This window comes from Neofelis nebulosa, chromosome 2, assembly GCF_028018385.1.
Source record: "Neofelis nebulosa isolate mNeoNeb1 chromosome 2, mNeoNeb1.pri, whole genome shotgun sequence".
NCBI lineage: Eukaryota > Metazoa > Chordata > Mammalia > Carnivora > Felidae > Neofelis > Neofelis nebulosa.
In genome coordinates, this window is record NC_080783.1 from 2,772,400 (window position 1) to 2,799,813 (window position 27,414).

The following is a 27,414-nucleotide window of genomic DNA, read 5'->3' on the forward strand; positions in this document are numbered from 1 at the left end:
CCCAAAGGAACGAAAGGGTTTGTCCCCACAAGGGCTCGTAAGGGAATGTAACTGGCCGAAACTGGAAACAACCCGACGGCTCATCAGCTGACAAATGGGTACACCCACTACAGAGGATGATAAATCCTTACAACTGCAGTGGGTGTATCTTACAACGCGCTCACGACTCAGCAAGCAAAAGGACACATGCTGAGAAATGGATACATCTCAAAGTAACACGATGACTGAAAGAAGCCAGACCGAAAAGGAGCACACGCCATGCGACTCCATCTGCGACTCTGGGAAACAAACAAGAGTGACCAGGAGCAGAGGAGCAGCTGGCGGGTCCTGGCGGGAGCGGGGCGTGGGGAGAGGTGGCCGGAAGGGATCCCGAAGGGCACAGGCCACTGTGGAGGGCGACGCACGCGTTCACCGTCCTGACTGTGGATGGCACAGACGTGTGGAAACAGAGTCTCACTCCGCTGGGAGAGTAAATCAGTGCAGCCACTCGGGGAGTAATTTGGCGGTATGGGGTGAAATCAAAGCTCTGTGCACGCTCAGGAGCTCTGGGTCTGGGCACAGACGCTAAAGCAAGGTCGCAAACCCCAGCCCCAGGCTGGGTCCCCGCTGCTGTGAATAAAGTTTTATTGGAACACGGCCACGCATACCGTTTCCTGTTGTCCTCCCTAGGGCTGCTTTCAGGCTATCAGCAGAGCTGAGAAGTTGCAATAGATTGTATGGCCCGTAAGCCTAAAATATTTACCGCGTGGCCCTTTGCAGAAAATGTTTGCTGACTACTGTTCCCGGAGACACTGGCTCCCATCTGCCTGGAGACGTGGAGGTGTGTTCACAACAGTGGAAGGCGGAGTCAACACGACATCCGTCAACAAAGGAATTAATAAACCACAGAATACTAGTTACCAGTTAAGAGGAACAAGCTAGATCCACAGGTATCCAAACGGGGGAGGTCTCAGAAGCACACTGTGGCCTGAAGAAAGCGACCAGCAAACGTACCAGCACTGGGGGGAAGCACCGAAAACCCCCGAAGCAGTAGGAACTGCTTATAAAGTAAGGCTCACACCAACTCTTCCCTGTGACTGCCCTGGGGACAATGGGCCTGGGGCGAAGGCAGAAAAGACATCAACTTTTCCGGTGTGTTTTAATTTCTTTTATTTAAAAAACTCTAAGAGGTTTTTAGAAGACCAGTCAGTGAAATGTAAACCTGACATTTTACCAACACACTAAAGAAAAGACAGCAGCATGCGTTTCCCCTGCCTGTAATACACAGACCTTGAAACACTTACTAAACTGTACTTTTTTGGGGTGCCTGGGTGGCTCAGTGGGTTGAGCGACCGACTTCAGTTCAGGTCATATCTTGCAGTTCTTCAGTTCAAGCCCCGCGTCAGATTCTGTGCTGACAGCTCGGAGCCTGGAGCCTGCTTCCGATCTTGTGTCTCCCTCTCTCTCTGCCCTTCTCCCACTTGCGCTCTTTCAAAAATAAATGTTAAAAATAATGAGAGAAAAAATAAACTGTACTTTTTTATTTTTCTGAGAGAGAGCGCGCGAGCGAGCGCTCCTGCACACACAGCAGAAGGGGCAGGGCAGAGAAAGAGTCCGAAGCAGGCTTCACGCCCAGCGCGGAGCCCAACAGGGGCTCGATCCCACAACCATGAGATCAGGACCTGAGCCGAAATCAAGAGTTGCATACTCTATCGCCTGAGTCACCCAGGCACCCCCATACTAACTGTCCTTTTTTTAAAGCAGCAAATTGTTCACCAAACAAGGACTTTTTTTCCTTGTATCTTTAAAGTCAAAATACCTACTCTGAAATGGACTCTTCCGAGGAAGTCTGAAGCAGACCTTCACAGACCTAGCATGCTGTGCATAAAAAGCAAGGCTATAAAATTTAAACCAAGCGAAGCCTCAAAGGTTACCTCCAGGAACAGCCTGGAGGGACACATTCAAGTGCCAGGAACACGGCCAGGGACACCAGGCCAGCTCCGCAGGCCTGAACGGGAGCAGGACACATTAAAATTCCACAGCAACAGACAACAGACCACAGAGGAGCCAGCGCGGCGGGGGCTGTCCAGCGAGGCCTCAGCAGCATTACCCCCCCGCCCCTCCCCCTCCCCCTCCCCGTGACACTACAGGGGCCCTTCGAATGTCACTCTCACCAGTCTTCTCACTGGCGGCTTCAGGCCACATCTTCATGACAAACTAGGACGTTTTAGGCAGAATTATCCACGTGTGCATGTGTGTGTGTAAAACTTATTGGAATTATTGGCTGCCAGCAAAACTATCCAAAAAACATCTTTCTGTTAAAAAACCAGTAAGTGAAGATACACTCTTATTTTTTAAAGTGGCTGTAACAGAAACCTGGCCGTGACGTTGGAGGCACCTGGCCTGCAAGCAGGCACCCCAGGGTCACACGCCCAGGGGTGGCGGCGGCTGGCGGGAAGCCCATGGGTCCCGACAAAAGGACGTCCCACACCCGTAAGCAAGACCGCTGGAGGCCACATACTAACAGCAGGTAGACTGAAAAGCCAGACCGGAAGCTGCCCAGGCTCTTCTCCTGCCATCGGCCAGGGCCAGGCGGCCAGCCTCCCGACCCTGCAAGCAGGGAGACGGGATGCACCAGGCAGGAAGGGGACGGCCACCGGGTCAAAGCAGAACAGGCCTCTGGCCTTGACTCCCGAGCCCCCAGGCGAGGCCGCGGCCCCACCTGGGACACACTGGAGGAGCCCTGAGTTTTCTATCCTCCCGGCCGAGGAGGTGGGGGGAACCTTCCAAGTGTGTGCAGCCTTTGCAGAAAGCCCTCCTTACCTTCTCTCCAGGTCTGGGCGGCTGCTGAAGCTTCTCATAGTCTTTCTTGGTCTCCAGAATCTTCTTCACAAGCCCTCCTGTTGAGAATCAGCGGTTTTATGTTATTGTCTGCCCTGAGGAGCCCTTCCATTCTAAATGGGGAGGGGGTGGGGAGGACACGAATTTCTTGTTCTTCCTCTTTCTATACTGAAAACAGCTTCAAATAATCTTTATTTGGTGCAAGAGAGTCTGCAATACACTGATAAGTAGCTGGTGGTGGAAATTAAGGATAAAGTTTCAGTGTTTCACTACTAGGTATCCAAAGGATACAAAAATGCAGATTCGCAGGGGAACATGCATCCAATGTTTACAGCAGCAGTATCGACAAGAGCCAAAGTATGGAAAGAGCCCAAACGTCCATCAATGGATGAATGGATAAAGAAGATGTGGTTCATATATATAATGGAGTATTACTTGGCAATCAAAAAGAATGAAATCTTGCTACTTGCAACGACGTGGATGGAACTGGAGGGTATTATGCTAAGTGAAATTAGTCAGGGAAAGACAAACATCATATGACTCCACTCACATGAGGACTTTAAGACACAGAACAGATGAACATAAGGGAAGGGAAGCAAAAACAAGATAAAAACAGGGAGAGGGACAAAACCTAAGAGACTCTTAAATATGGAAAACAAACAGAGGGTTACTGGAGGGGTTGTGGGAGGGGGGATGGGTAAAGGGGTGAGGGGCACCGAGGAGGGCACTTCTTGGGATGAGCACTGGGTGTTGTAAGGGATGAGTCACTAAATTCTATTCCTGAAATCATTATTACACGGTATATTAAATAACTTGGATTTAAATTTTAAAAAATTTCAGCGTTTCAAAGAAATGAGCTCCTCAAAGGTGAAAAAAACAAAACTTTGTAAATGGAAAAGGATGAAGAGGAAGAGTAAATTAAACAGGGAAGTGTTGCAAACACGTGTGACAATTCTGAGCTGGTTCTAAGCACAAGATACTCCTTTTATATTAAGTCAAGAGTCTTCAGCTTCCTTAGAAAAAAAGAATTACCCATGGGGTAAATACCATAAAAAAAAAAAACCACCATTTTCTTTAAAACATCATCTCACCCAAATGTACATCAACATGAAACTGGCTGAGTAAACCCCAAGCACCTGGTCGGTGAGGGAGGCCGGGGCTGGGGGCAGGGGTGAAGCCATTTCCCCGCACCGCTGCAGAGCCAATGCCAGCACACGCTGCCCAGTGACAAAAGCCAGATGGAGAAGCATAGATCCCGGTGAACGGACAGACACACACACACACACACACACACACACACACACACACACACGTATTCACGTATACTTTTTAAAGGAAAGTATAAGCCGTATTTCTCACTGTTTCCTACAGGGGGAGGGAGAGGACAGAGCAGAAGCCCCGAATCTCTGAATCTCTCTTGCTTGGTACATTTGACCTTGGAAACAAGTGACTACTTTACATACATAAAACAAAATTAAATCCAATTTTTCAATGCCTAAAAACTGAAGCCAAAATGAAACTAAGAAACTTAACATCAAAGTGGCAAGCGTAGCCTAACAAAGAACTGTTCCGTTAACTGGCTGTCCGTCCCCGATGGGACGCACCCTGAGAACAGACAGACCTACCAAGAAAACTCCTAGTGTTTTCAGTCATCTGTTGCGGCTCATTACTGGTGGTGGCGTTCTCCAAGTGCTGTGCGTGCCGTAGGGGACAGCAAATGGACGGCTGACGGCGCTAGGAGCCAGGATGCGGGGCATGAGACAGATATGCATGTATAAAATCAAAGATTTAGGAAAAACTCTAGAAGAGTAAAGCTGCGTTAGAAATGCCAACGTGAACTTGGATACCTTTTTCTCGTCTTAAAAAAGGTAAGAAAACCCCTAGACACGATGGCCAATCCAGAGGCAACATGCAGCCAGGCTCCGTGGAGAGATGGAAGGTTCCAGATATGGGGCGGGAAACACGCAGAGCGAGCCTGAAACATCTTCCCCATATCAGAAGACGAGGAAGCTGCAAAGTCTCCCGGTATGTGTCAAAAGGTCCCAGACAGCCACTCGAACAGGCTCCACTGAGTCAACACTGGACAGTCGGAACACTGATGAGAAAGACTGACTTGGCTTGAAATGAAGCACGTTACGTGTATTAAAAGGAAACCCGTGATTTCATACAGGTATCAACACCAACCCTCAACAGCCAGCTTGGATGGCGACAGGAAACAAACTCAGGAAAACCCATCAACAAAGGGAGAGCATGAATCATGCCGCCCACCTTTCCCATAGAGACTGAGCCCTGGGGCCACGGCTGGGGAGGCAAAGCTGTGCACGATGGCGTCCTCCGGCTAACCTTGAGGAAGGGCAGGTCCGTCCTGCCACCAGGCTAACATCACAAGCAGAGAGAGACGCAGACGTCAGGAAGAAGCACCACCACCTACTAAGTATTCTGGCACCTGATTGGGTCTCTGGAACCAAGTTACAAGCACAGAAGAGCATGTGAAAAACCACAGGCATATCACAGGCAACACCCAACTGTGGGAAACTCTTACGGACAACCAACCAGCTTCTTCAACAAATACGTTATGAGGGAAAAGGGGAGGGAGGTTAAGAGAGACCTAAGAGTTAACATCAATCAGCTGCAACGCAGGGGCCTTATTTGGATTCTGACTCAAAGTAGAAAAAATATACAAAACAACTAGGAAAACAATATTTGCTGACATTAAGAAATTGTTTTGTTACCACAGTAGAATTATAGTTATATATATATTTTTAAAGAGCCCTTCTCTTTTAGAGGGACACGTTAACATGACATGTTAACAGAAGAAATGATCTTCTCCAGGACTTGAAAACAATCTGGAGGAGACAGGAAACCATCAAAATCCTAGAGGAGAACAAAGACAGCAACCCCTTTGACCTCGGCCACAGCAACTTCTTACTAGACACATGGCCGGGGGCAAAAGAAACAAAAGCAAGCATGAACCACTGGGGCTTCATCAAGACAAAAAGCTTCTGCACACCAAAGGGAACAACCAACAAAACTAAAAGCAGCCAAAGGAAAAGGAGAGGATCTTTGCAAACAACATATTGGATAAAAGGTTAGTATTCAAAATCTATAAGAACTTATCAAACTCAACACCCAAAAAACAAATAACCCAGTGAAGAAATGGGCAGAAGACATGAATAGATACTTTTCCCAAGAAGACATCCAGATGGCCAACAGACACATGAAAAGATGCTCAATGTCACTCATCATCAGGGAAACACAAATCAAAGCCACACTGAGAAACCACCTCACACCTATCAGAGTGGCTAAAATTAACAACATAAGAAACAACAGGTGTTGGCAGGGATGCAGAGAGAGGGGAACTCTTTTGCACTGTTGGTGGGAATGCAAACTGGTGTAGCCACTCTGGAAAACAATATGGAGGTTCCTCAAAAAGTTAAAAATAGAACTACCCTATGACCCAGCAATTGGGTAATTTGGATAAATATGAATAGGTATTCACCCAAAGGACAGAAACATACAGAATTGATGGGGCACATGCACCCCAATATTTATAGCAGCACTACCAACAATAGCCAAACTATGGAGAGAACCCAAATGTCCATCGACTAACGAATGGATAAAGAAGATGTGATACATACACACACACACACACACACACACAAACACACACACACACACACACACACACACTGGAATACTACTCAGCCATCAAAAAGAAGGTAATCTTGCCAATCGGAGAAAAACAAATATATGATTTCACTCATACATGGAATTTAAGAAACAAAACAAACATGGGAGGGGGAAAAAAGAGGGAAACAAACCATGACTCTTAATGAAAGAGAACAAACTGAAGGTGATGGAGGGAGGCGGGTGGGGGATGGTTCAGAGGGGTGATGGGCATTGAGGAGGGAGCTTGTCAGGATTGAGCACTGGGTCTTTATGCAAGGGATGAGCCACTGAATGCTATTACTCCTTTTGAAGAATTGTGTTTTAATGTTTATTTTTGCAACTTTTTTTTTTTAATTTATTTTTGGGACAGAGAGAGACAGAGCATGAACGGGGGAGGGGCAGAGAGAGAGGGAGACACAGAATCGGAAGCAGGCTCCAGGCTCCGAGCCATCAGCCCAGAGCCTGACGCGGGGCTCGAACTCACAAACCACGAGATCGTGACCTGAGCTGAAGTCGGACGCTTAACCGACTGCGCCACCCAGTCGCCCCCAGGGTCAGGTTTAATATCCGTTTAAGGGACAGTCAGAGTGCCCTCCGTTTAAGGGACAGTCAGAGTGCCCTCCTCTTAAGGGACAGAGTGTCCTCCGTTTAAGGGACAGAGTGCCCTCTGTTTAAAGGACAGTCAGATTGTCCTCTGTTTAAAGGACAGAGTGTCCTCCTCTTAAGGGACGTCAGAGTGCCCTCCGTTTAAGGGACAGTCAGAGTGCCCTCCTCTTAAGGGACAGAGTGTCCTCCGTTTAAGGGACAGAGTGCCCTCTGTTTAAAGGACAGTCAGATTGTCCTCCGTTTAAAGGACAGAGTGTCCTCCTCTTTTTTTTTCAACGTTTTTTATTTATTTTTGGGACAGAGAGAGACAGAGCATGAACGGGGGAGGGGCAGAGAGAGAGGGAGACACAGAATCGGAAACAGGCTCCAGGCTCCGAGCCATCAGCCCAGAGCCTGACGCGGGGCTCGAACTCACGGACCGCGAGATCGTGACCTGGCTGAAGTCGGACGCTTAACCGACTGCGCCACCCAGGCGCCCCTTAATGTTTATTTTTGAAAGAGAGAGAGACAGAGCACGAGCAGGGGAGGGGCAGAGAGAGAGAGAGAGGGAGACGCAGAATCCGAAGCAGGCTCCAGGCTCTGAGCTGTCAGCACACAGCCCGATGCGGGGCTCGAACCCACGAACTGCGAGATCATGACCTGAGCCAAAATCGGACACTCAAGTGACTGAGCCACCCAGGTGCCCCACTGAATGCTACTCCTGATGCTGACATTACAATATATGTTGACCAAGTGGAATATAAATAAAAACTTAAAAACAAAACAAAGAAAACAGCGTGGGGGAATGGGGGTCTGCAGCAGGCAGAGGCTTAGAGAAAACGAGATGAGCCGATCACGGCTGAAGCCATGTGATGGGTACAAGGGGGTTGGTTCATTAGAAGACTCTTCCTGCTTTTGCAACTGTTTGAAATCAAAGACATTTGGGAAGAGAACAAATATTACAAATATCATCGATTTGGAAACAACCCCAGAGGTCGAACCTCTACCCTAACCCCACGCCACGCTGGAAGCTACTGACCGAGCCCCAGGGTCCCGGGGTGCTGAGCCCCTCGAATCCGGGACTACGAGCCACCAACCGAGGAGGAGCCCATCCGTGCTGCGGTGTCTCACTGATGCTCCTCAGAACCCTGGCCGACACGGGGCGCTCAGAGCTCAAGGGCACGGGACCCCTCCCGTGCACAGCTGTGCGCACCCCACACTCACCATGTTTCTCCTCTTCCTCCACGTCTACCGCTGGCACCTGGGCAGGAAAGGAAGGAGGAAAAAGCTGATTCTCGAAATCCTGCCTCTGCGGAGGTCCCCAAAGCAACGACAAAATTAAAGAAGGCGGACATCTAACTGAAAGGTTAGAGGAACGTTCGTCTCCGGAACCTGAATGCGGGAGCACGGATTCCAGAGTTGTCCAAGCGCAACTACAAAAACACGCTGCCGTTAACTCACCACTTCAAGTTCAGACATCTCAGGGAGCTGGGGGGCGGCCTCCACCACAAACTGGTCGTCTTCCTCACCGTCGGAGTTCTGTGCATCCACAATTACACTGGCCACGGCTTTGCCACTCCCTGTCCTGGAGCACCAGAAATCACATCACACAGGAATGTGCTGGCCACACGTCTGCATCAATCCCATGCACCCCGGGCGCCAAGGGAGGAGTTCAACCACCAACCACCTCCAGAACATCACAGAATGCAGGCCTGGGTCCCTGTGAGTCCTGCCCTCTGTGCCCCCACTAATGTCGGCCTCTGGTCCTCACCCAGCCCCCTCCCTGTGCCCCTATCTCACAAGGGCCCCCAGAGCCTCCCCCACCCAGAGCCTTGCCCCTCCCCTGGCCACACTCTCTGGACACCAGCCCTCCGCCAGCAGCCCCTCACCTGGAGGGCCCTATTCTTCCAAGTTGCAACACCAGGGCAGGGGTGGCAATGTGGCCACAGACCCCTGCTTCTGGGTCTCTCCCAGGAACACAGCAGCCTCCCCCGGTCCCACTTTTCTGGGTCCTGCTCCCTGCCCAGCACCTCCTCTCCCCCGAGTCCTACCACCGGTCTGAGTCAGCCTAACACCCAGCTGCCCAGCCCGCAGGCCTGGCCCTGTCTCCCCAGGTGACCGCTTCCATCCTAGGGCTCTCTCAGGCCTCCCGTGGCCACTCTCAGGAACTGCCCCGCCCACTGCCACCCCACTGCAGGCCGCTGTCAGCTCCCCTCTGCTCGCACACTAACTCCTGTGTGCCTGGACCACAAGCCTCCAGACCAAACGCACTGCGGCTCCCACCTGCCTTCTCCTCCTCCCGACCTGCCTAACACAACCACGCTTCACCGAGCACCCGTAACTCCCTCCCCACGATCACAGCACAGCCAAGTGCACGCACACACATGCAGGCTCGCATGCACACGTGCACACCCTCTTCCTGGCTTCGGGGACCTTGTACAAGGTCAGGAGGGAACCTGTGCTTGGGCGGGAGCTCTTGAAACAGTACACGTTTCTCCGGCACCAGGCCCTTCAACCCTCAAAAGCATCACCCTGCCCCCGGCGGGGCCCAGCCTTGCTTTGCCCCGTGCTCCCCCCCCACCGCCCCCGGCGTGCCCCGAACCCCTCCCACACACACTCCCCCATCAGGAAGCCCTCTCCACCCTCACCCTGCCTCGCAGCAGAGGCCTCACCTGTCCGCCGTGAGCGCCTCCGCCCCGTCTTGCCGCTTCACCCGGGGAGGCGCTGGTCTCGCACTCCCAGGCCGAGGTGGTTTTCTAAACCCAGATATTGGAAAACCAGAGAGGGAATGTGACACACTTGCACATTTCAAAGGGGACAACAGAAAACCCAGGTCAATGTCATCGCTAATCTCCCACCGTCAACTGGTCAGGACGCAGTCTGCAGAGCATTAAGAACATTCCAGTAACCTGACAAGTTGGAAGTATCCGTCTTTTAATCCTAGATTTTCATTAAATTTAAGATCCAAAAAGTAATCAAAACATTACCATAATTATGAATTTCCCTAAATCTTTAAAATGCCCTATGTGTAGTTACTTATACCCAGCATGTGAAAATTAAGCAAACGGTTTTTGCGTGCTTTGTACAGGTATTTCCTCATAATTAAGCTCAAGCACTGGACAAACGGCAGAAGGTGCAAAGAGAGAGCACGTTGGCCGCAGACCTGATGTTGGCCGGAAGCTCGCTCAGCAGCTCGGATTTCTCCTGGACAGAAGGTCCGACTTCTTCTGAAGCGTGACAATCGCATCAGCAATTCACAAAGGAAGAAACACAAATAGGTAAGTGCTTGAAAAGACAGCCATCAGGTAAGTGCAAATGCAAATGAGCTTTATTCATCCATCATTTTAATGAAGACAGAACAGTCGTTTCTAGAGGTGGTGAAGATCTGGGAGACGGCGTTCAAACCCTGGAAGTACAAACCGATTCCGTTTCTTTCAAAAGGTGGGTGGATCCGGTCAGCTACAACCTGAGAAGGATGGACGTGTGTAATCAGCGGTGTCAAGAGGGTCACCTGCCACCATGTATTAGTGACGGGCGGTGGGTAACTCCAGCCGCACACCGGGCCCTCTGCACAAAACGTCATCACTCCAACATGTAACAGTAACGGGCGTATCTCATCACCACACACACACACACACACACACACACACACACACACGACAGGGGTCCTAGAAGGACGGTCATTTCCATGAGAAACAGTGCTTTTCATCTCCTTCTTCATGTTTTTCTGCATTTAAACAGATTCTACTTTGGGTATGGACCAAATTGTTTTTATAATCTGAATAAAGCTTCTTCATTTTGGTGAAAAGACTTAATCAGTAAGTAACAAACTCTACTAAGGCAATTAAATTCACCCCACTATTTAAAGTAAGAAGCCTTTATATTTTAGAGAATAGGATGAATCAAAATTTGAATTTAGAAATGTACTTTTTACTCTGGAAAGAGTCCTAAGATGCATTCTTCTGGAACATAAGGTGTGTAGATTAAATCTTAAAGTGGTGCACATATGGTTCCTTAACAAATCTGAGAGTACATGTTCTTATTGACACACACACACACACACACACACACACACAATTTATAGCAAACACATTTAGTTCAGGCCATTCCTTACCTGTATCACTAGGGGAGTCACCTAAAAAATAAAAAAATAAAAAAAGGCACATCAGAAAACCGACTTTTGTTTTAGTGAAGCTCGGAATATGAAACGAGCAGGACTAGGGAAAAACACAAACTAAGTAACACAAACGCCTGTCGGGAAAACACGGCCCCTTCCTCGGAGCCTTTTCCAGTGTCCCACTGTGATCACTTCGTTTTCAAAGATGGAAAGACAAAGAAGAAAGGAAACCATGACCCATAAAATGCCATTAGTGAAAAGACAAAAGGGATACGAAGAGAGGGGATCACACACACAGATGAAAGATACACGGCAACAGCTGATACGCCCAGGGAGCCGCCAGCAGACCGACGGGGACACGAGGGACGAGAGGGGTGACCTGGCAAACAAGGCTCTGGGCACTCTGACGACTGGACAAGAGCGGCGGGGCCCTCCCCGCAGAGCTGGCCAGAAGGGCTCTGCCAAGGCCTAGCTCCCTATGGGCTACCTTTGCTCTTTTCACCCAGGACCCTTCTTCAAGGGCTGCTTTTTGGGGACAAAGCTTTTTGTGGACCTACGTGGCCACAAGCACACGAGTGGAAGCACAGCAGGGGTGGGGTGGACCCCAAGTCACAGGAGGACAATCTCTGTGTGACACGACCACGTTTGCAGAAGCACTGAAGCTGCATGGGTCCGAGTCAGCGCCAGGGACCCGGGGTCGCCCCGAGGGCACACACGCACCCACAGGGGGAAGAGTGCTCCTCGGACACCTCGGGCCTGCCCGCTGAGGCGCACTTGAGAACGTTCTGGTCACCGGTCATAGAGCCACGTGAATGGTGCCCCAAAGAAGGTGGCTCTAGGGACAGGAGAGACCACGCCTCCGGGGCGACGGGAACCGGGAGGCCCTACAGGGCCCATATGTAGGGAACACAGGAGCCTCCCGGAGGTCACGCTGCACAGAGTGACACGGCAGGGGCCAGGCCCAGTGCAACTGTGGATTGGTGGTTAGGAAGCACCTGGAAATGGCGCTTCCAGACAGCACCACTGGAAGGACGGGGTGATGGCAACGGGGGGCTTGGGCTCAACCCCGGGACGGGCCTGCCCTGGGGCCAAAGCAGGTAGCAGCAGACCCTCTCCTCGACACCGTGCTGCCTGGCCCTGGACCCCAGACTCCTAAGCTCTCGTCGAAACTCACGCCATCGGGTTGGGGACACACCGCGCGGCTGCTGGAGCTCAAGGCCGACACCCGGATGGTGAGCTCACGGCGGCCTCACCCCTTCACAGGCGGGGTCCCCCGCCCTTTGGCGAGGGCTCCAGCCTCAGGGGTGCAGGTCTCGTCCGGACCCTTCACCAGCTCTGCCTCTTTCCCCGCCCACACACACCCCCTCCCTGGGCAGACCCTGCCCGGAGCACCGCAGAACCTGCCTGTCCCCCCACCGCCCACACGGCCCAGGCTGCCCCCGCCTGGACCAAACTGACGCGACCCACGTGCGATTCAGCTGCTCAGCCAGCACGCACCCGGCCCCATGTGGCCCCGTGGCCCCCACGCTCCCGGCCAGTACCCCTCACCACACGGCGCCCCCCAGGCCGGGTCCCCGCGCCCACCGCCTCGGGCCTGCCACGCACCCGGCCTGCGGCGTGCACGAGCCGACAAGTGTCACCCGGCCCGCAGACGCTGGCTGCAGGACGTCCCCTCAGAGCCCGACACGTGCCCAACAAACGCCGGACGCAACTTTCACCACAATGTTTTCTCGATGCAGACAAAAGCCAGGCCCAGAGCAGAATCTCACCAAGGTGCGACTTAGGACACCCCGAGGACATGACAGAAACGTCGGGTCAGGGCAGTGTCCCGAGCTGTTTAAAAGTCCTCTTTGAACACAAAATGTGGGAGGTGTGCGGCTGGGCCGACGGGACTCCAGCAGTGACTCTGAAGCTCGGTTCGGGTCGTTCCCGGCTCCGCCCACCACCCCAGAAAGGACACTGGGGTCACCACGCAGTGACCAGCCTGCCCTAGCCCAGCTGATGTGAAAAGGCAACAGTGGGCCACCCACCACATCCAGTCCCGATGAAGAACCAGGGACTGGACTCCGTGTGGGTCAGAAAGCCAAGGGGACCTGGCCGCCGCCCTCTGGGGAGAGAGGAGCCCCCCGGGGTTACATCTGGGGGGACCCCTCTCCCTCCCGAGAGAGGAGTGAGGAGACGGTGTCCCGCTTACCTTTCCGCTTCACTGCTGGTTCTGGCTCGACGTGCTCACGCCTCAGACTAGCTGAATTATCGTGTGAAACGCTAGCTGAGTTAGTATTAGCTTCTTTCGTGCCTGACGTAAAACAGTTTAAAATGGGTCATGAAGACGCACGCAGGCAGGTCCCCTCCGGCTCCAGCACTTACCCGGCTCTCCCACCCCACAAACTCCCAGAACACCCACCGAAGGCAGCTTTGGAGAACTCACACCCAGAACGTTCCTCTCAGCGGGGCTGTGGGATCAGGAGAGGGAAGGGGTGCCCGGACTGTGAGCAGACCCCAGGCCCACTCAGCCCAGGCGGAGGCATGGAGTCCCCACGGCCGAAGCCAACTAGCCCCTCCACCGCCATGTCCAGAACCTTCTCCACCCGCCTCCCCACCGCGGCCAGGCCCAACTGAGAAGCCGCAAATAGGTGGCCGTGTCAGGAAAGCAGGGCGAAGAGAAAAATCCTTCCAGCACGGTACACAGTCCTAGAGATTGAAAGTTCCCAAATAACTTGTGTACTGATGGCTAATGTGCCAATGTCTATGAAAATAGAAAAAATATCAAACACCTAATAAAACATTTTTTATACTAAAAATAAGGGGTGGGAGGTGCTAGAGGAACCGATTTTAAACTGTGGCAGGACCCAGGGTAGAAAGCTAACCCATCACCACAGGACCTCACTCTCTAAAATGAAATCAGGAGACAAAAATAAAATTAGAAAAATTGTTCCCTTTCCTGAAACACAACCTTACAATTTCTTTAAAGTATTCAAATAAACAGTTTATATCAGAATCAAGCTATCATTGACTATCAAAGACCTGATTTTATGTAATAGAACTACATACAACAGAAGACATGCGATTTTCTAAGGAAATTTTGTTTGATCTATAAAAATGCTTTAAACAGCCTGATTCCAATAATTATTTATGATCTATAAGACAACCAAAGAATCAATATGATATACCAACCTCAAAAATAAATCTGAACTTAAACATCAGCTTGGCGACTGTAGATTATCAATTTTAAAAGAAAACCCTAGAACTATAGGTTGTTACACTTTATTTGAAAGTGTCAAAACTTTCCTACACTATACAAACCCACCACACGGTAAGTGATTTCCAAATGCATCGCCTCTGCCTATATCTCAAGGGGACCAATGACACTTTGCACCATTTCACCTCTTCCAAGGTCTTGTGGCATTCTTTCTTTCTTTCTTTTTAATGTTTATTTTTGAGAGAGAGACGGAGAGACAGAGTGCAAGCAGGGGAGTGGCAGAGAGAGAGGGACATACAGAATCCGAAGCAGGCTCCAGGCTCCGAGCCGTCAGCACAGAGCCCGACACGGGGCTAGAACCCACAGACTGTGAGATCGTGACCTGAGCTGAAGTCAGACACTTGACCCTGAGCTACCCAGGTGCCCCAACTCTGCATTTTTATAATAAAAAGTTGTACACAACAAAGCAACAGGACATGGGTGAGAGCACCCGAGCACAACGCAGCTCTAAGGATGTCCCCATGTCCCGTCAAACAGCGGCAGAGAGAACGGGCCCATCACGCAGCTGGCGCTCCGATACGGAGCAGGGAAGAAGCGGACAGCTTCCCTGTGGGGTGGTTCGGGGCGCCTGGGAGAGCAAGAGGGAGGACACAGCAAAACGCAGGAACGCTCCTGTGACGCCCCGGTCCCGCGGCCGGGCCACTGCGGCCAAAGTCAGGCCAGGGCCCGGGGAGCAGGCACAACAGGGCCAACATAGCTTAGCAGCACCAGCTCAGGGTGAGGAGACCCGGGAGGAAAGGCTCAGTGAGCAGACCCAGCACTGGATCTGGAAATCACGCCCAACTGGAAAATCGGCCACGGTGAGGCAGCTGAGGAAGCGGAGTCCCGACAGCACGAGATGACCCCTGTGACAGGCATGCTGGTGACCTGCAGGGGCGGGACGTAGGGACAGGGGGCGGAGGGAGGGGACCGCCCAGGGACGGGGTGCAGGGCTCCACTCGTGGCCGCCAGGGGGCACCGGGCTCCGTTCCAATCTCTGCGAAGCTCTCGACTGAGAACTGTGTGCCACAGGTTTCCAGAGAGAACACCCACCAAGTGAGGGCACAGGTCTAAACAGCCACTCGGGTGTACTTCCATCCCATCAGACCATCTCAGCACGAGACCCACAGTAACTAACAGGGTATCTGCAAAGCAGGTGCCGTGTGGCCCACGTGCGACAAGCTGGCCACTTTGTGAGCGGAGCTCATTCAGCCTCAAGGCAGGTGCTTCTACACCCACTGAGCGCAGAGGGGCCTGCGGCTCGGACCACGCACCCAGGAAGCTTGCTCGAGGCCAAGAGGTGGCAACGGCAGGAATGGGGTCTTCCCTCTGGTCTGGGACACGGGCAGACCGCCCGGCCGGCTGCCCCAGGTGGCGGTCTCCGCTCACACGACCGGCACCACCCACCCCTCTCCCGTGCTACGGGGGCTGCCCGGGGCTCCCCTCCTCGGAGCTGCCCGCAGCTGAGCCTCCGCAGAAAGGAGATCCATATACTTTGAGAGGATGTGGCCGAACGGCAGCACGCCCCCACCCCCCGCCGTCAAGTTCGTCGGTGAGAACCCCCTCTGCCCCACCCCCACTCGTGCTCACGCTGTCTCTCTCTCTCTCTCAAAAATAAATTTAAAAAAACATATGGGGCGCCTGGGTGGCGCAGTCGGTTAAGCGTCCGACTTCAGCCAGGTCACGATCTCGCGGTCCGTGAGTTCGAGCCCCGCGTCAGGCTCTGGGCTGATGGCTCGGAGCCTGGAGCCTGTTTCCGATTCTGTGTCTCCCTCTCTCTCTCTGCCCCTCCCCCGTTCATGCTCTGTCTCTCTCTATCCAAAAATAAAAATAAAAAACGTTGAAAAAAAAAAAATTTAAAAAAATAAAAAATAAAAAAATAAAAAAACATAAAAAAAAAATTTACGCTGTATTTTCTCTTAAATGTCACTCAAGCTTAATATCTCTGAAGAATTTAACGTCACAAATACTGACACTCATCAAGGATCACCCATCTGAAATCCCGAATTCATGCACCTAATGGCCCCACAGCAGCAGGGCGGGGACGCGACGCACACGTCCCACTGCCGCCTCAGGGTAAGAGCGCAAGCCGCGGGCAACAACGTCCCCTCGTGCCGCAGCAAGCACCCTAAAACCTTTATCGGGGGCATTCCCTTAATACAACACAGCAGAGCAGGACCGGAAAGCTGAATAATTTCTCTATCCACCCGTCCACGTCGTTTTTCTAAATCCCAACAGCAAGATGAAGAAAGCATCTTGATCTAGATGCGAAAATGAGTCACGTGTAAAAAGGCACGTAAAAGTTAACTAAAACTGAGTTAATATTCTTTATCATAACGTAGCAAATTAAAGCAAGTGGAATATCAATGTCATTGATATTGTATCAATATTTGGTATCATTTCTGATCTTCAGTATATCATGATTAGAATAATAAAGAACATAACTACACCGAGATAAATACTTTACGTCAAAGTGGTAAAGAATTTAAACTAAAGAATACCTTTTTCTTACCTATATCCGAGGCCGTAGTTTCCTGATCTGGTTCATCATTTAATCCACACACTATGGAGCCTAAAATTTTAGCTGACATACTATCTTCCTTTCTTCCTGACACAAAATAGTTAACAACAGATTAAAACATTGCAGAGGACTCTGCGTGTGGGGCAGGTCCTCCCGTTGGGACGGTCAGGGCTTTACGCCAGGCTCATGCTCGCTCGTCCCCTCCAGAGTCACAGGACACACGCCTCCCCCCCTCCTCCCGCCGCCCCTCCGGCCCCCGGCTCTCAGGACACCCTCTCTCCGGACTGTGGGACCCCCAGCAGTACCGCCTCCGCCCTGCAGGTCCTGGCGGGCTCCAGAGCCCGCCCTCTTCATCTCCACGGTCCCCTACTTGAATTTCACACGAGTTTCCATGTCGGGGGAAGACCACCGTGCGAAAGACCCCCGCCTCCTTCGACGTCACCGTCAGTGGCTCCTGCCCCTCCCTGAACCCCGGGCCTACGCCTCCGACTGCTGTCTCCACACGCCACCGGGCTGTTCGCAGACACTTGAACCTCGTGCGCGGGAAGCAGAATTCCTCGTGCTGCCGCCCATCCCCCCAACCGTCTCCTCCCAAAGACCCATCGCTTCAGTGAATGGGCCACACAGGTGCCCAGCCCCCTCCCCACCGACCTTACCTCCGTGCCCTCTCCTTTCTAGCAAGTGCCCCGCGGTCACCCCGCGTATCTGTCATCCTTCTATAAATGTGTCCTACACCCAGTCTGCTCTCACCAGTGACACTCGGGTCCCTGCCATCACGGCCTCACCCGGACACCTACCTGCCGTCCGGCCTCCATACTTGCGCCTCTCTAGTTTCAAAAGGAGATGCTTCTAAAACCTGAGTCTGATCAGGCCTCTGTCCGGCCTCATGTCCTCCCAGGGCTTCTGCTCACACTCGCTACAAACACTTGACCAACGTGGCCCACACCTCGGGCCTCCCTCCTCAGGGGCCCCTCTCCCTTCCCCTCCCCGCCCACCTCGCTGCTGGGCCTCCCATCACTCACACAGGCAAGGCTGTCCCCCGCCCAGGGCCTCTGCCTGTTCCCGGACGCCCGCACGTCACCTTGCCAACTCTCTGTCCAGATGGCCCGTCCTCGGAGCCTCTCTGCCTACGCACCATGCCCCTACCGCACCCACCCCTCTCGGCTACAGTTTCCATCAAAAGTCTCGTCATTAACGTGAAGGCAGCACCCTCGTTCTCTTTATTATCTGCCTTGTCCCCCTACGTTACACTCCCCGGGGGGGCAGGTACTCCAGAAATATCTGCAGAACACTCAAATGGACAATTTCAGCCCGTCACTGATTTATGGTAGGAGACCCACTCACGGTTGGGGCAGCTCTGGCGGGCAGGGCTTCACGCCCCGAGCCTGCACCACCCTGGCCAGAGCCACCCCTCCAGAGCCCCGGCCCGGCTCAAGCAGGGCTCCACCCGCAGAGCTGCACCTGTCCCCTGGTCAAAGAGAAGCAGCGGTGTCACTCTCCAACATTCACAGCCCCCACGAGGGCTTGCTTCGTCTTACCGAGCTGTTTCACGGTATGTTCCTTCTTAGCTTTACTGTAGGAAGGGTTATGTTGTTTTTCAGGGGAGGCACTATTTTCACTGCTTCTAGAGTCCCTTCTTCCTGATGTGAAATTGCACATGAAAGTATGTGTTAAACTTAACTTGTAATGCTTCATTGTACAGTCACTCGTAGTATATTTTTCTGCCATAAGACACTACTTAATCATAAGCAAAAATCATCGTGTTGTTACGAAGAATGTTTTTTGGGTTCTGTGGGGATTCTGGAAGAGCTTTAAGAGTCTGTGTGTCTAACAAACCTGGGACCCCACACTCCAGTAAACGTAGGCTCATCTCCTTGAGTAGAACATAGATGTCCTGTGCCTCATGCACCTTGCGGATGCTGGACATTTGCCCGAGTGCCCTGTGCCGTACCCATTTGAGCACGGCAGCTCTGGTGGGGGAGGCTGGGCGCTGAGGTCCGCCTGACTGGCAGGCAGGGGAGAGTCCACCAGCTTGTTGACACCTCGGTAAAGCTCAGCATCACAAAGCCTGGAATCTCTGGTAATTGGATCTCAGTGAGACCACGGGAAAGGAGCCCTAAGGCACAAGCTCCCCAGTCAACTCAGACTACACGCCCTGAGCTATTAGAAAAGCAGACAGTAACAACCGTCAGCTTGAAACAACCCGAAACCAACAGAACTATGGGCTGAGATGAACACGGGCAAGGTTTGGGGTGCAGTGACAACAGTCAGCGACACGCACACGTTCTGACACTCATCGCTAACAACAGGGGGGAGAGAAGACACCATAGCTGAACAAAGTGACCACGAACGAGCGCAATCCTGACCGCCGACACCGCCCAGCACGGGCACACGCGTCCTCTTGGGGAGGCGGAGACATGCGTCCTGACTCGAAACCACAGGTGTCCAGTCTTCCCCAGTGAGGGCACAGGCAACCTAATCCTGACAAACTAATTAGTTCTGTTCGAGGGACGTGAGACTCTTTGATGCAATGTTGTAAAATAACCTGGAAGAATAAGCGCATAAAATGGCTTAATATCAATAATTCTGGAACACCTGGTGAGCTATTCCGAAAAAATAAACTGAGAGCCTCACCTTACAGAGTCACTAAAAAGATTAAATATAAAAATGCAGGATAAAAGCACAAATCTTCGTCTCTTGAATCTCTAGACAAACTACAAAAAAAACCAAAAAACAAAACACGACTGGCCGCTTCCAGTGCAGAAAAATCAAGCACTCAGGCAAGTGAGGAACGAAACACAGCGAGTAGAGATGAACTGGGGGGGGGGGGGGGGGGGATGGAGAACAAACACGTATCTAAAAATCGGCAGACATGCTTCATAGACAGCGAGCTTGCGCAAATTAAGGACAACACGGAAACTCCATCGCGGCGGTGACGAGCCCACAAAGGAGAGGACAGGCCCGAGAGGTCAATACACATGATTAACACACGTTAAAAATGCACAATTTCACTAGCAATTAAAAAGAGCCAGCACTGTTCATTTTTCACGGACCCAAGTCGGCAAGCCTCAAAGACACCGGAAAAGGCGTCGGGCGCGGGGAACTGGTGTGCACCTCGGCTGACACCCGAAAGCCTGCCTGCCCCGGGCACCAGGGGCCCCTCCTGGGAGCCTCGCCCACAGAGATCGCCCACAAGAGGCCAGGTGCCGGCACAGAGACGCTCCAGGGCACCGCATACCATTATGAGGAGAGGACTCGGCCTCCTCTCCGTGCCACTTCTCACGTCCAACTAGGGCATGCTGCCACGCTACCTGGACCTCTACGATGTAGGAAAAGGATGCCTTCTCGGACACAACCGCTGCTCAAAGTAACATGACACTTCCCTGGAAAGCCTGCAGGGGCGCTCACCGGCACCGGCCTGACCCTCGCTCCCGCCTACCGGTCCGTCAGAACCGGGTACTGCCCATAGGCTAAGCCCCTGCCGGGCCTGCCCACTTGAGCTCCAGCTCTTAGCTTTTGGCATGATTCCTGGGGACCATTTCTGCTGATCTTTAAATGGTAAACATCACCTAAGAGCAGGGTGCTTTCGTCGGCCACTCTGCATCAGCATTAAATTGAGCCTACCGATTCACACGACCAGAGTCAAGGAAACACGGGCGACCGGCAACCATTTCCGGAAGATTAAAATTTGAGCACATCTTCCAGACTGCAACAGATCTCCAGCAAAGAGGCGCTCCCCCGCCCCTGGTGTCATGGGCTCACACACACACATGCACGGGAGACAGAGGGAGAGGAAGGGAAAGAGGAAGGGAGAGAGGGAGGGAGAGAGGGAGAAAGAGACAGACAGACAGACATATCTTCACCCCTTTCACATAGTCTTTGTTCATTCCCCCAATGGTACATCTGCCTTCTAGCCACAGGACTTTTTTCTACCAGATACGGTGACCCATTTCCATATTTTCAGTTACTTATAATGATAAATTTGCAGTACCTTCCATTGAATTTTTGGATCGCCGTTTTGACATCTTTGCTGTCATGGACCCAGACGCTCTAGTGGAAACCTCAGTCTTAAAGAAAAGAGAAGGAGAAGGAACGAATCAGGGCGTGTGTCACAGCAACACGTTGAGCAGACTTCCTATGCAAGCTCTGCTTAACAAAGAACGAAGAGCAAACCGAACACCGCCATCCAGACGCCCGAGAGCGGAACGGGGCTGCTCCAGACCTGAGGCTGAACTGAACACACGGAGGCCCCTTCACTCTCCAGTCAGAAACCAATCTTCTGCAAAGGCCTAAAAAGGCCAGCAGTCCACCAGCCACACTGAGAAACACTATCTTAGCAGCTGTGTTCCCGAGGACTCACTCTCGGCGGCGATACGCTATTCACTCACACGCGTCTGTCCGTAACAATTCACAGTGCGAGCGTTCACGTTTAAAGACAGCACAGGGCGCCTGGGTGGCGCAGTCGGTTGAGCGTCCGACTTCAGCCAGGTCACGATCTCGCGGTCCGTGAGTTCGAGCCCCGCGTCAGGCTCTGGGCTGATGGCTCGGAGCCTGGAGCCTGTTTCTGATTCTGTGTCTCCCTCTCTCTCTGCCCCTCCCCCATTCATGCTCTGTCTCTCTCTGTCCCAAAAATAAATAAAAAACGTTGAAAAAAAAAAAATTAAAGACAGCACAAAGCAGCCGCTGTGGTTTTGCTGCACCTGCCAGGATGACTCCTAACCGGCCCCCAGCCTCCATTCCACACCTCGTCCATCTTCCCTGAAGCTGCCTGGATACACTTTCTGAAATGCAAACTGGACTGTGAAAGTCGGGATGAGTCTAACCTCTGGGGCCCAGAGGCGCAGAGATGACATGGCCCAGCCTCGGCTGTCCCCCAGCTGTAGGATACGCACCGCAGGGTTCCACATAGGCCGGACACAGCTTGGAGGGGTCCCTCCAGTGCCCCTGCTTTCCCTGTCTGCCTGGAGATTGGACCCTCTCCCGGACGACGCCCCCATCCCTTTGTACCCCATACATCATACTTGTCAAATAAACGAATAAGGAAAGCCCACAGCCCACCATGGACATCCGGACTCCTGCGTGAGCCTGGCCATGTCCCGCGCCCGGGTCTCCGTGGGCGGGAAAAGGCCACAGTGCTGCGGTCACCACATCGACACAGCTACCCGTTTACGTCTCTTGAAATTATTTTTTAAAGTTTACCTCTGTTTCAGCTTTGGAGTCTTTCACAGATCCATCTGACAACTTTTTAGACACCTCCCCTGAGTTCGAGGACTGTAAAAAAAAAAAACAACAATAACTCATCATATTCTGTTGGTATTCAAATCTGTGACATCTACAAACACATCAAGATGCGAGATGTTTCTTGCTGACCAGCAGCAAGATCACTTTCCCTTAAGAGCATCGGTCACACTCCAGGCCTGACGCCACCCATGTTTCCAAAGGGCCTTCCGGGACCTTTCTCCACGGGGCAGACCGGGCAGGGCCACGGGGTCAGGGCGGTGCCTCTTGGGAAACTACGGAACGGCATCTCCTAGACATGCGGGATCCCCACACCAGGCCAAACTTCTCAGCGAGACACAGGAATCTGGAAACGGGGTAAGGAGTGAACAGAAACGGACACGCAGCCACAGTCCATGCTTCCGAGAGTGGGGCAACGTCCGAATGGACGCTTCTTTGTAAGCAAAGGCTTCAGGCTGTGCATCGGGAAAGTTCTCCCAGAGCAAATTGCGCGCAAACTGCACACGCCGACTCAGTCCTACAGTCAGGTCTCTAACAGACACATCTTGATGTGAGGAGGAGAGAGCAGGAGAGACTGCACAGAGATCGCCCTCCTCGAGGACTGAAAAGCAAAGGACAACGCTTCAAGTCAACGACCACGTGTCCTCCTAACTCCCTGCAGAAGGCACCAGGCTGTCCTCCTAACTCCCTGCGGAAGGCATCAGGCTCTGTGCGCAGCCCCTCGCCCGCCCCGCTGTCCCCTGAGGGTGAGGAGTCACCGTACCCCCAGCCCTGACACCTGGCCCTCCCCCCCCCCGCGCCCCCACACTCTAGACACACCAACCACCCGCCTCATCTGAGGCGCCGCCAACCTGAGAAGGTCTGGTCATCGTCTCTTCCAGACAGAAATCGAGTGGAAGAGAGTCAAGGGAGCTGACGGAGGGTGAGGACGGGAGCCTCCCCAGAGCCGCCTGTACCAAAGTCCCGGAGCCTGGTTCCCTGGGAGGTGTCCACACGGGGTGTCCTCACCACCAGCGAGCACTGCCCTGCAGACCCCGCAGAGGAACCCCAGATTTACATGGGAGCAGCTGGCCCCGCAAAACCACCCGACGGCCGGCTTTGGGGGCCTGGAGGACCAGCTCTGAGCAGAAGCACAGGCCCAGGGCGCCCGGCTGGCTCAGTCGGTAGAGCAGGCGACTCTTGATCTTAGGGTCGTGAGTTCAAGCCCCACGTTGGGCAAGGAGCCTACTAAAAATTAAAAAACAAATAAGTAAATAAAAATAAATTAAAAAAAAAAAAAAAAAGGCAGCAGCAGCACAGGCCCCTCGCCCTGGTCTTACCCGCGAAGAAGTCAAGCCGTCACTCCCACCAGGCTCCAGGGTCCCACAGACCTGCCTGTAAAAACTCGTCTTTGGAATTAGCTTTCTATTTATAACACCGGTCACAGAACCAGCAGTTTCAGTGAACGTACAGTATGGGAAACTTCGTAAGACCTGGACAGCTGAGAAGGTCATCCCGTTCCGGGGGCTGCCCAACTCGGGCACAGAAAAAAACGAGAGAACGTGCCAGCGCCTCAGAAAAATGAGGTCAGTGAAAAATACTTTTTCTTAGACCTCTAAAAAGAGGCAAAAGGTGCGGAATGCCTTTGTTATTTCTAAAGCCTTTCTCTAAGGGAAGCCTGGTTTTCAGGACACATACCACAGGGCCCATCATTCCAGGGGGCTCCTGGGAGACCCTGAGGCTCCCCCAGGGTCATGCCCACTGGGCCCGTCATCGCCCAGTACAGTACATCCCAGAGATGCCACAGGGCCGGGAGGCACAACCCCGAGTGCCAGCACTGGCCCTGCTCCTCACTACCCAACCACCTCACCTGGGCAGACCCTGAACCTTGCCCGGCCTCGGCCCCTCCTTCCTAGTAGCTGGAAACCAGCAGATCTCCACATTCCGCCTCTGGGACTCCGAAGTGTCCCCGTGAGAACAGGCACCGGCAAAGCCAGTCCTGACGGAGGCCTCCCCACCTCTATGAGCCCAAAAGTCACCTGCACGTTTAGAAAACACCGTCTGAAACCAAACAAATTTTCTGGCCTGTCGTAAACGTACCTGAAAACTTAATCAAACGAGAATTACAGCAATCAGAGGTCTCGTGCTCCTCCACTAATGCGCACGGGACTTAGAGCGTGGCCCTAATCCTGCCAGAAGTCAGCCGTGCCCACAAGCCAGCCGGTGCGTAAGAGCCTGCACACGGCTGAGGCACACGTAGGAACTGCGCGCACAGCGACAGCGTGAAGCTCCGTCTTCCAAAACGCCCACGTGCACGCCCACGGTGCAGAGGTGAGGGGAGCACCTCGTAAAACACCTGGCAACGCCTGGGGTCGGTCTGGGGTTCCCCTGGGAACCCAAGCCTGCCGTAGGTGGTGCTGGAGAGAAGCGGTTTCCTAATCATGCCACGACAACGACAGAAATCGCTGCAGGTTAAAGGCAGAGGGCTGCAACCAGGACTTTACCTTCCTCTCCGGTTTGTCGTGCTCTCTGCTCTTCTCCCTGTCGGGGTTCCTGGAGTGGTCCCCGTCCTTGCCCCTCCGCCTGTCGCGGTCCCTGTCCCGGCCCTTGTCTCGCTCCCGCTCTCGCTCCTTCCGTCTCTCCTCCTTCCCGGCCTCACTCCGTCGCTCTCTCTCGCGCTCCACGTCCTTGTCCCGCTCTCGGGTGCCTCTGTCCCTGTCCTGCTTGGCCCGGATCCTGGCTCGCTCTCTCTCTCCTTCTCGGTACTTGTCCCTCTCCGGCTCCTTGTGTCTCTCACGGTCGTTCTCCATCGTCTTGTCCTTGTCCTTGTCCCGTGCTTTGCTTTCTTCTTTCATTTCTTCCTTCTGTTTCCGGTCTCTGCTTGCACTTTCCTCATTGATCTCAGAGTATCTTTTATCCTGAAGAAAAGGTCAAATAACAGCATCACTTATAAACGCATTTACCTGGGCTACAAAAAGACTCATTATCTCCCTTCCGGATATGCACAACTTGCAATTCACCTCTTTATCTTCACGAACTCCGGGCCCTTCCTCTCGCGCGTTCCTATTGTCCAATTCCCGAGACTTGGACGTCAGGGAGGTCCTTGCCTTCGCGTCCCCCCTCTCTCCAGCCAACACTCGTTTCACCGCATCGTCACTGGAGAGCTTGTCATCAGAGCGGGAGGAAACAAAAGGCAAGGTGAAAGTGACATCAGCACAAGTGACAAATGCGAGTGTCGGCATTCAGGGACAGCTCGTTAAACGCGTTCTGCGTCTCCCCAGGAAGGTCCTGGGAGAAAATACTAGAAGGAAATGCTGTTAGCACAAAGCACGGCCTCTCCTGGTAACTGTCGCCTCTGGTGCGTCAGCACGGACAACAAAGGTGACCCACACAGTTCCACAAGTGCCTGAACTCCGCCCAGGATCAACGGGGCCCCGCACAGAAAGGGCCTCACGGAATGATCTAACTCGAGCTCTGTGAAACACAAAAACCCTCCTGCAGCGTCCCTGCCACCACGCAGAGGCTTCGAACACCTCCACTCAGGAATCCCGCCTGTTCATTCCACAAGGATGCCCTGAGCGACTGTCACACGCCAGGCGCTAGACCACAGGTCAAGGACGCTTGTGCGTACTGGGCTGGAGAGACCAAATGCAACAATTACATGACTGGGAGGGAGGAGAGGCCAGGGCTTTGGGACAGCCGATCCCACACCTGCTGCCAGACAAAGAAACAGGAAGCATGACCATGCAGGGGACCTCAGGGTTCAGGCACGGGCGTGAGAGCTGAGAGGGAGCCGGGGGACAGGAAGTAGACGAGATCTCCAGAAGCCTTGTGAGCCAGGCCATGGAGAGGCTGTGCCCAGACACAACAGGAAGCTGGCAAAGGATTCAGCAGGGAAGGCAGGAGTCAAATGTGTTTTGAAAGAGAAGGAACATGAAGGATGCAGGGGTGGGGACTGGGGACAGAGCCGGGGCACTGGCGGAATGAGCTCCTCGTTTCCAAGCCTGAGAGTTGGATGCAGACCAGGGCGAGAGTCTCTGGAGGCCTCCTCGGGGCCCTGCTCCCCACCCCCACCACCGCTGTGTGGGCTGAAGGCCACCCTTTCCCACTTTGGCAACATGGAAGGTCAGCCCCGCCCACGATCCATAGGGTCCACGAAGGGCTGTATCAGCTATGCCCTCTCCCCAGGCCTTAGAGACACCTGCTGCCATCACCAAGCTGAGATGTCCTTAACGTCCTTGGCAAGAATGACCCGGGTGGGTCCAAGCAGAGACCCCTGCTTCTAACCCACAGTGAGGATCCCAGAAAGTAACCAAGCGGCCCCTGTACAAGTGACACAAGGTGTCTCTGAAGGCAGCACAGCTCTGCAGCCAACAGCCAGGAGGGGAGGAGGAGTGGAGGGACAGTGCAGGGTTGGGGGAGGGAAGGAAGGGATGGAGAGAAGCAGAAAACAGAGGCTGGAAAGGTAGGCAGAGGACAGGAACATCCCACGAGCCCCAGAGAAGAAGAAAAGCAGGTCCTCCGCCCTGCCCTCCCCCTGCCCCCGCCCCCGCCCCCGCGCTGGAAGGAGGCCCAAAAGGAGAAGGCACGCAGGGCTGGGTGCACGGGCACGCAGCCTCCAGCCACCCGCCCCGAGAGCAAGCGCCTGTGAGGTGCCCTGGTTCACAGTGAAGCCTGGAGAAGGTGTGCGTGGCATCCCCTTACTTGTTTCACGGTACAGTTTTAAATCGCTTCTCCTGCGACTCGGAGGCTGCGAAGCATAGCCTTTGCCAGACCCCCCTCTCCTGGGTCTGTCTGGAGGGTCCTGACAGACCCTCTCCCCACGCTTCCGACCCTAACGTCCCCATCTTGCTTTCTGGTCCTGCCAGCTCTGCACCCCTGCACTGCCTTGCTGAGCCACACTTTGCGATTCGCCAGCATTACCTTGCTGAGGCAGCACTTCGCAATTCTCTGCAGCAGCTCGTTAGTTCTCTCAGGCTCGTGCCCGGCCACGATGCGCACTGGTTTCGCCGACAGCGGCTCTCCTGAAACCATCACCACCACGTCTATGGCCTTCTGAAGGAAGCTAAGTTTTGCATCTTTATCCTGAAAGATTGCCATTCAAAACACAAACAAGAAAGTACTTCCAAAGAACTCTGCACCCTCTTCGGTATGTTCAACAGGCACGCTTACTGTTGGGAGATGTCAAATCTGGAGATACGAACCCTCTGTCACGAAACGAAACGACTCGCTGACGCTTTTAATTCT

At 53.2% G+C, this 27,414-nt stretch overlaps 1 protein-coding gene across 10 annotated transcripts in view; it reads right to left on the bottom strand.

Moving 5' to 3' along the window:
* The window catches only part of TRAF3IP1 (TRAF3 interacting protein 1), a 63,196-nt gene that overhangs the window by 32,470 nt on the left and 3,312 nt on the right, over positions 1 to 27,414 (bottom strand). For 4 of the 10 annotated variants that reach the window (XM_058699433.1, XM_058699469.1, XM_058699498.1 and 1 more), the window contains exons 3-16: positions 27,091 to 27,252; positions 25,188 to 25,331; positions 24,672 to 25,085; positions 22,150 to 22,221; positions 20,942 to 21,017; positions 18,489 to 18,590; positions 16,942 to 17,037; positions 13,386 to 13,487; positions 11,189 to 11,209; positions 10,238 to 10,301; positions 9,747 to 9,830; positions 8,536 to 8,659; positions 8,299 to 8,335; positions 2,803 to 2,879 (exon numbers count right to left, since the gene is read on the bottom strand). In XM_058699433.1, the coding sequence (XP_058555416.1) occupies positions 2,803 to 2,879; positions 8,299 to 8,335; positions 8,536 to 8,659; positions 9,747 to 9,830; positions 10,238 to 10,301; positions 11,189 to 11,209; positions 13,386 to 13,487; positions 16,942 to 17,037; positions 18,489 to 18,590; positions 20,942 to 21,017; positions 22,150 to 22,221; positions 24,672 to 25,085; positions 25,188 to 25,331; positions 27,091 to 27,252 (1,575 nt within the window). Of the gene's footprint in view, positions 1 to 1,132; positions 2,590 to 2,802; positions 2,880 to 8,298; positions 8,336 to 8,535; positions 8,660 to 9,746; positions 9,831 to 10,237; positions 10,302 to 11,188; positions 11,210 to 13,385; positions 13,488 to 16,941; positions 17,038 to 18,488; positions 18,591 to 20,941; positions 21,018 to 22,149; positions 22,222 to 24,671; positions 25,086 to 25,187; positions 25,332 to 27,090; positions 27,253 to 27,414 lie in introns of those variants that run through there. The other 6 variants (XM_058699488.1, XM_058699443.1, XM_058699451.1 and 3 more) reach the window with 6 other exon arrangements.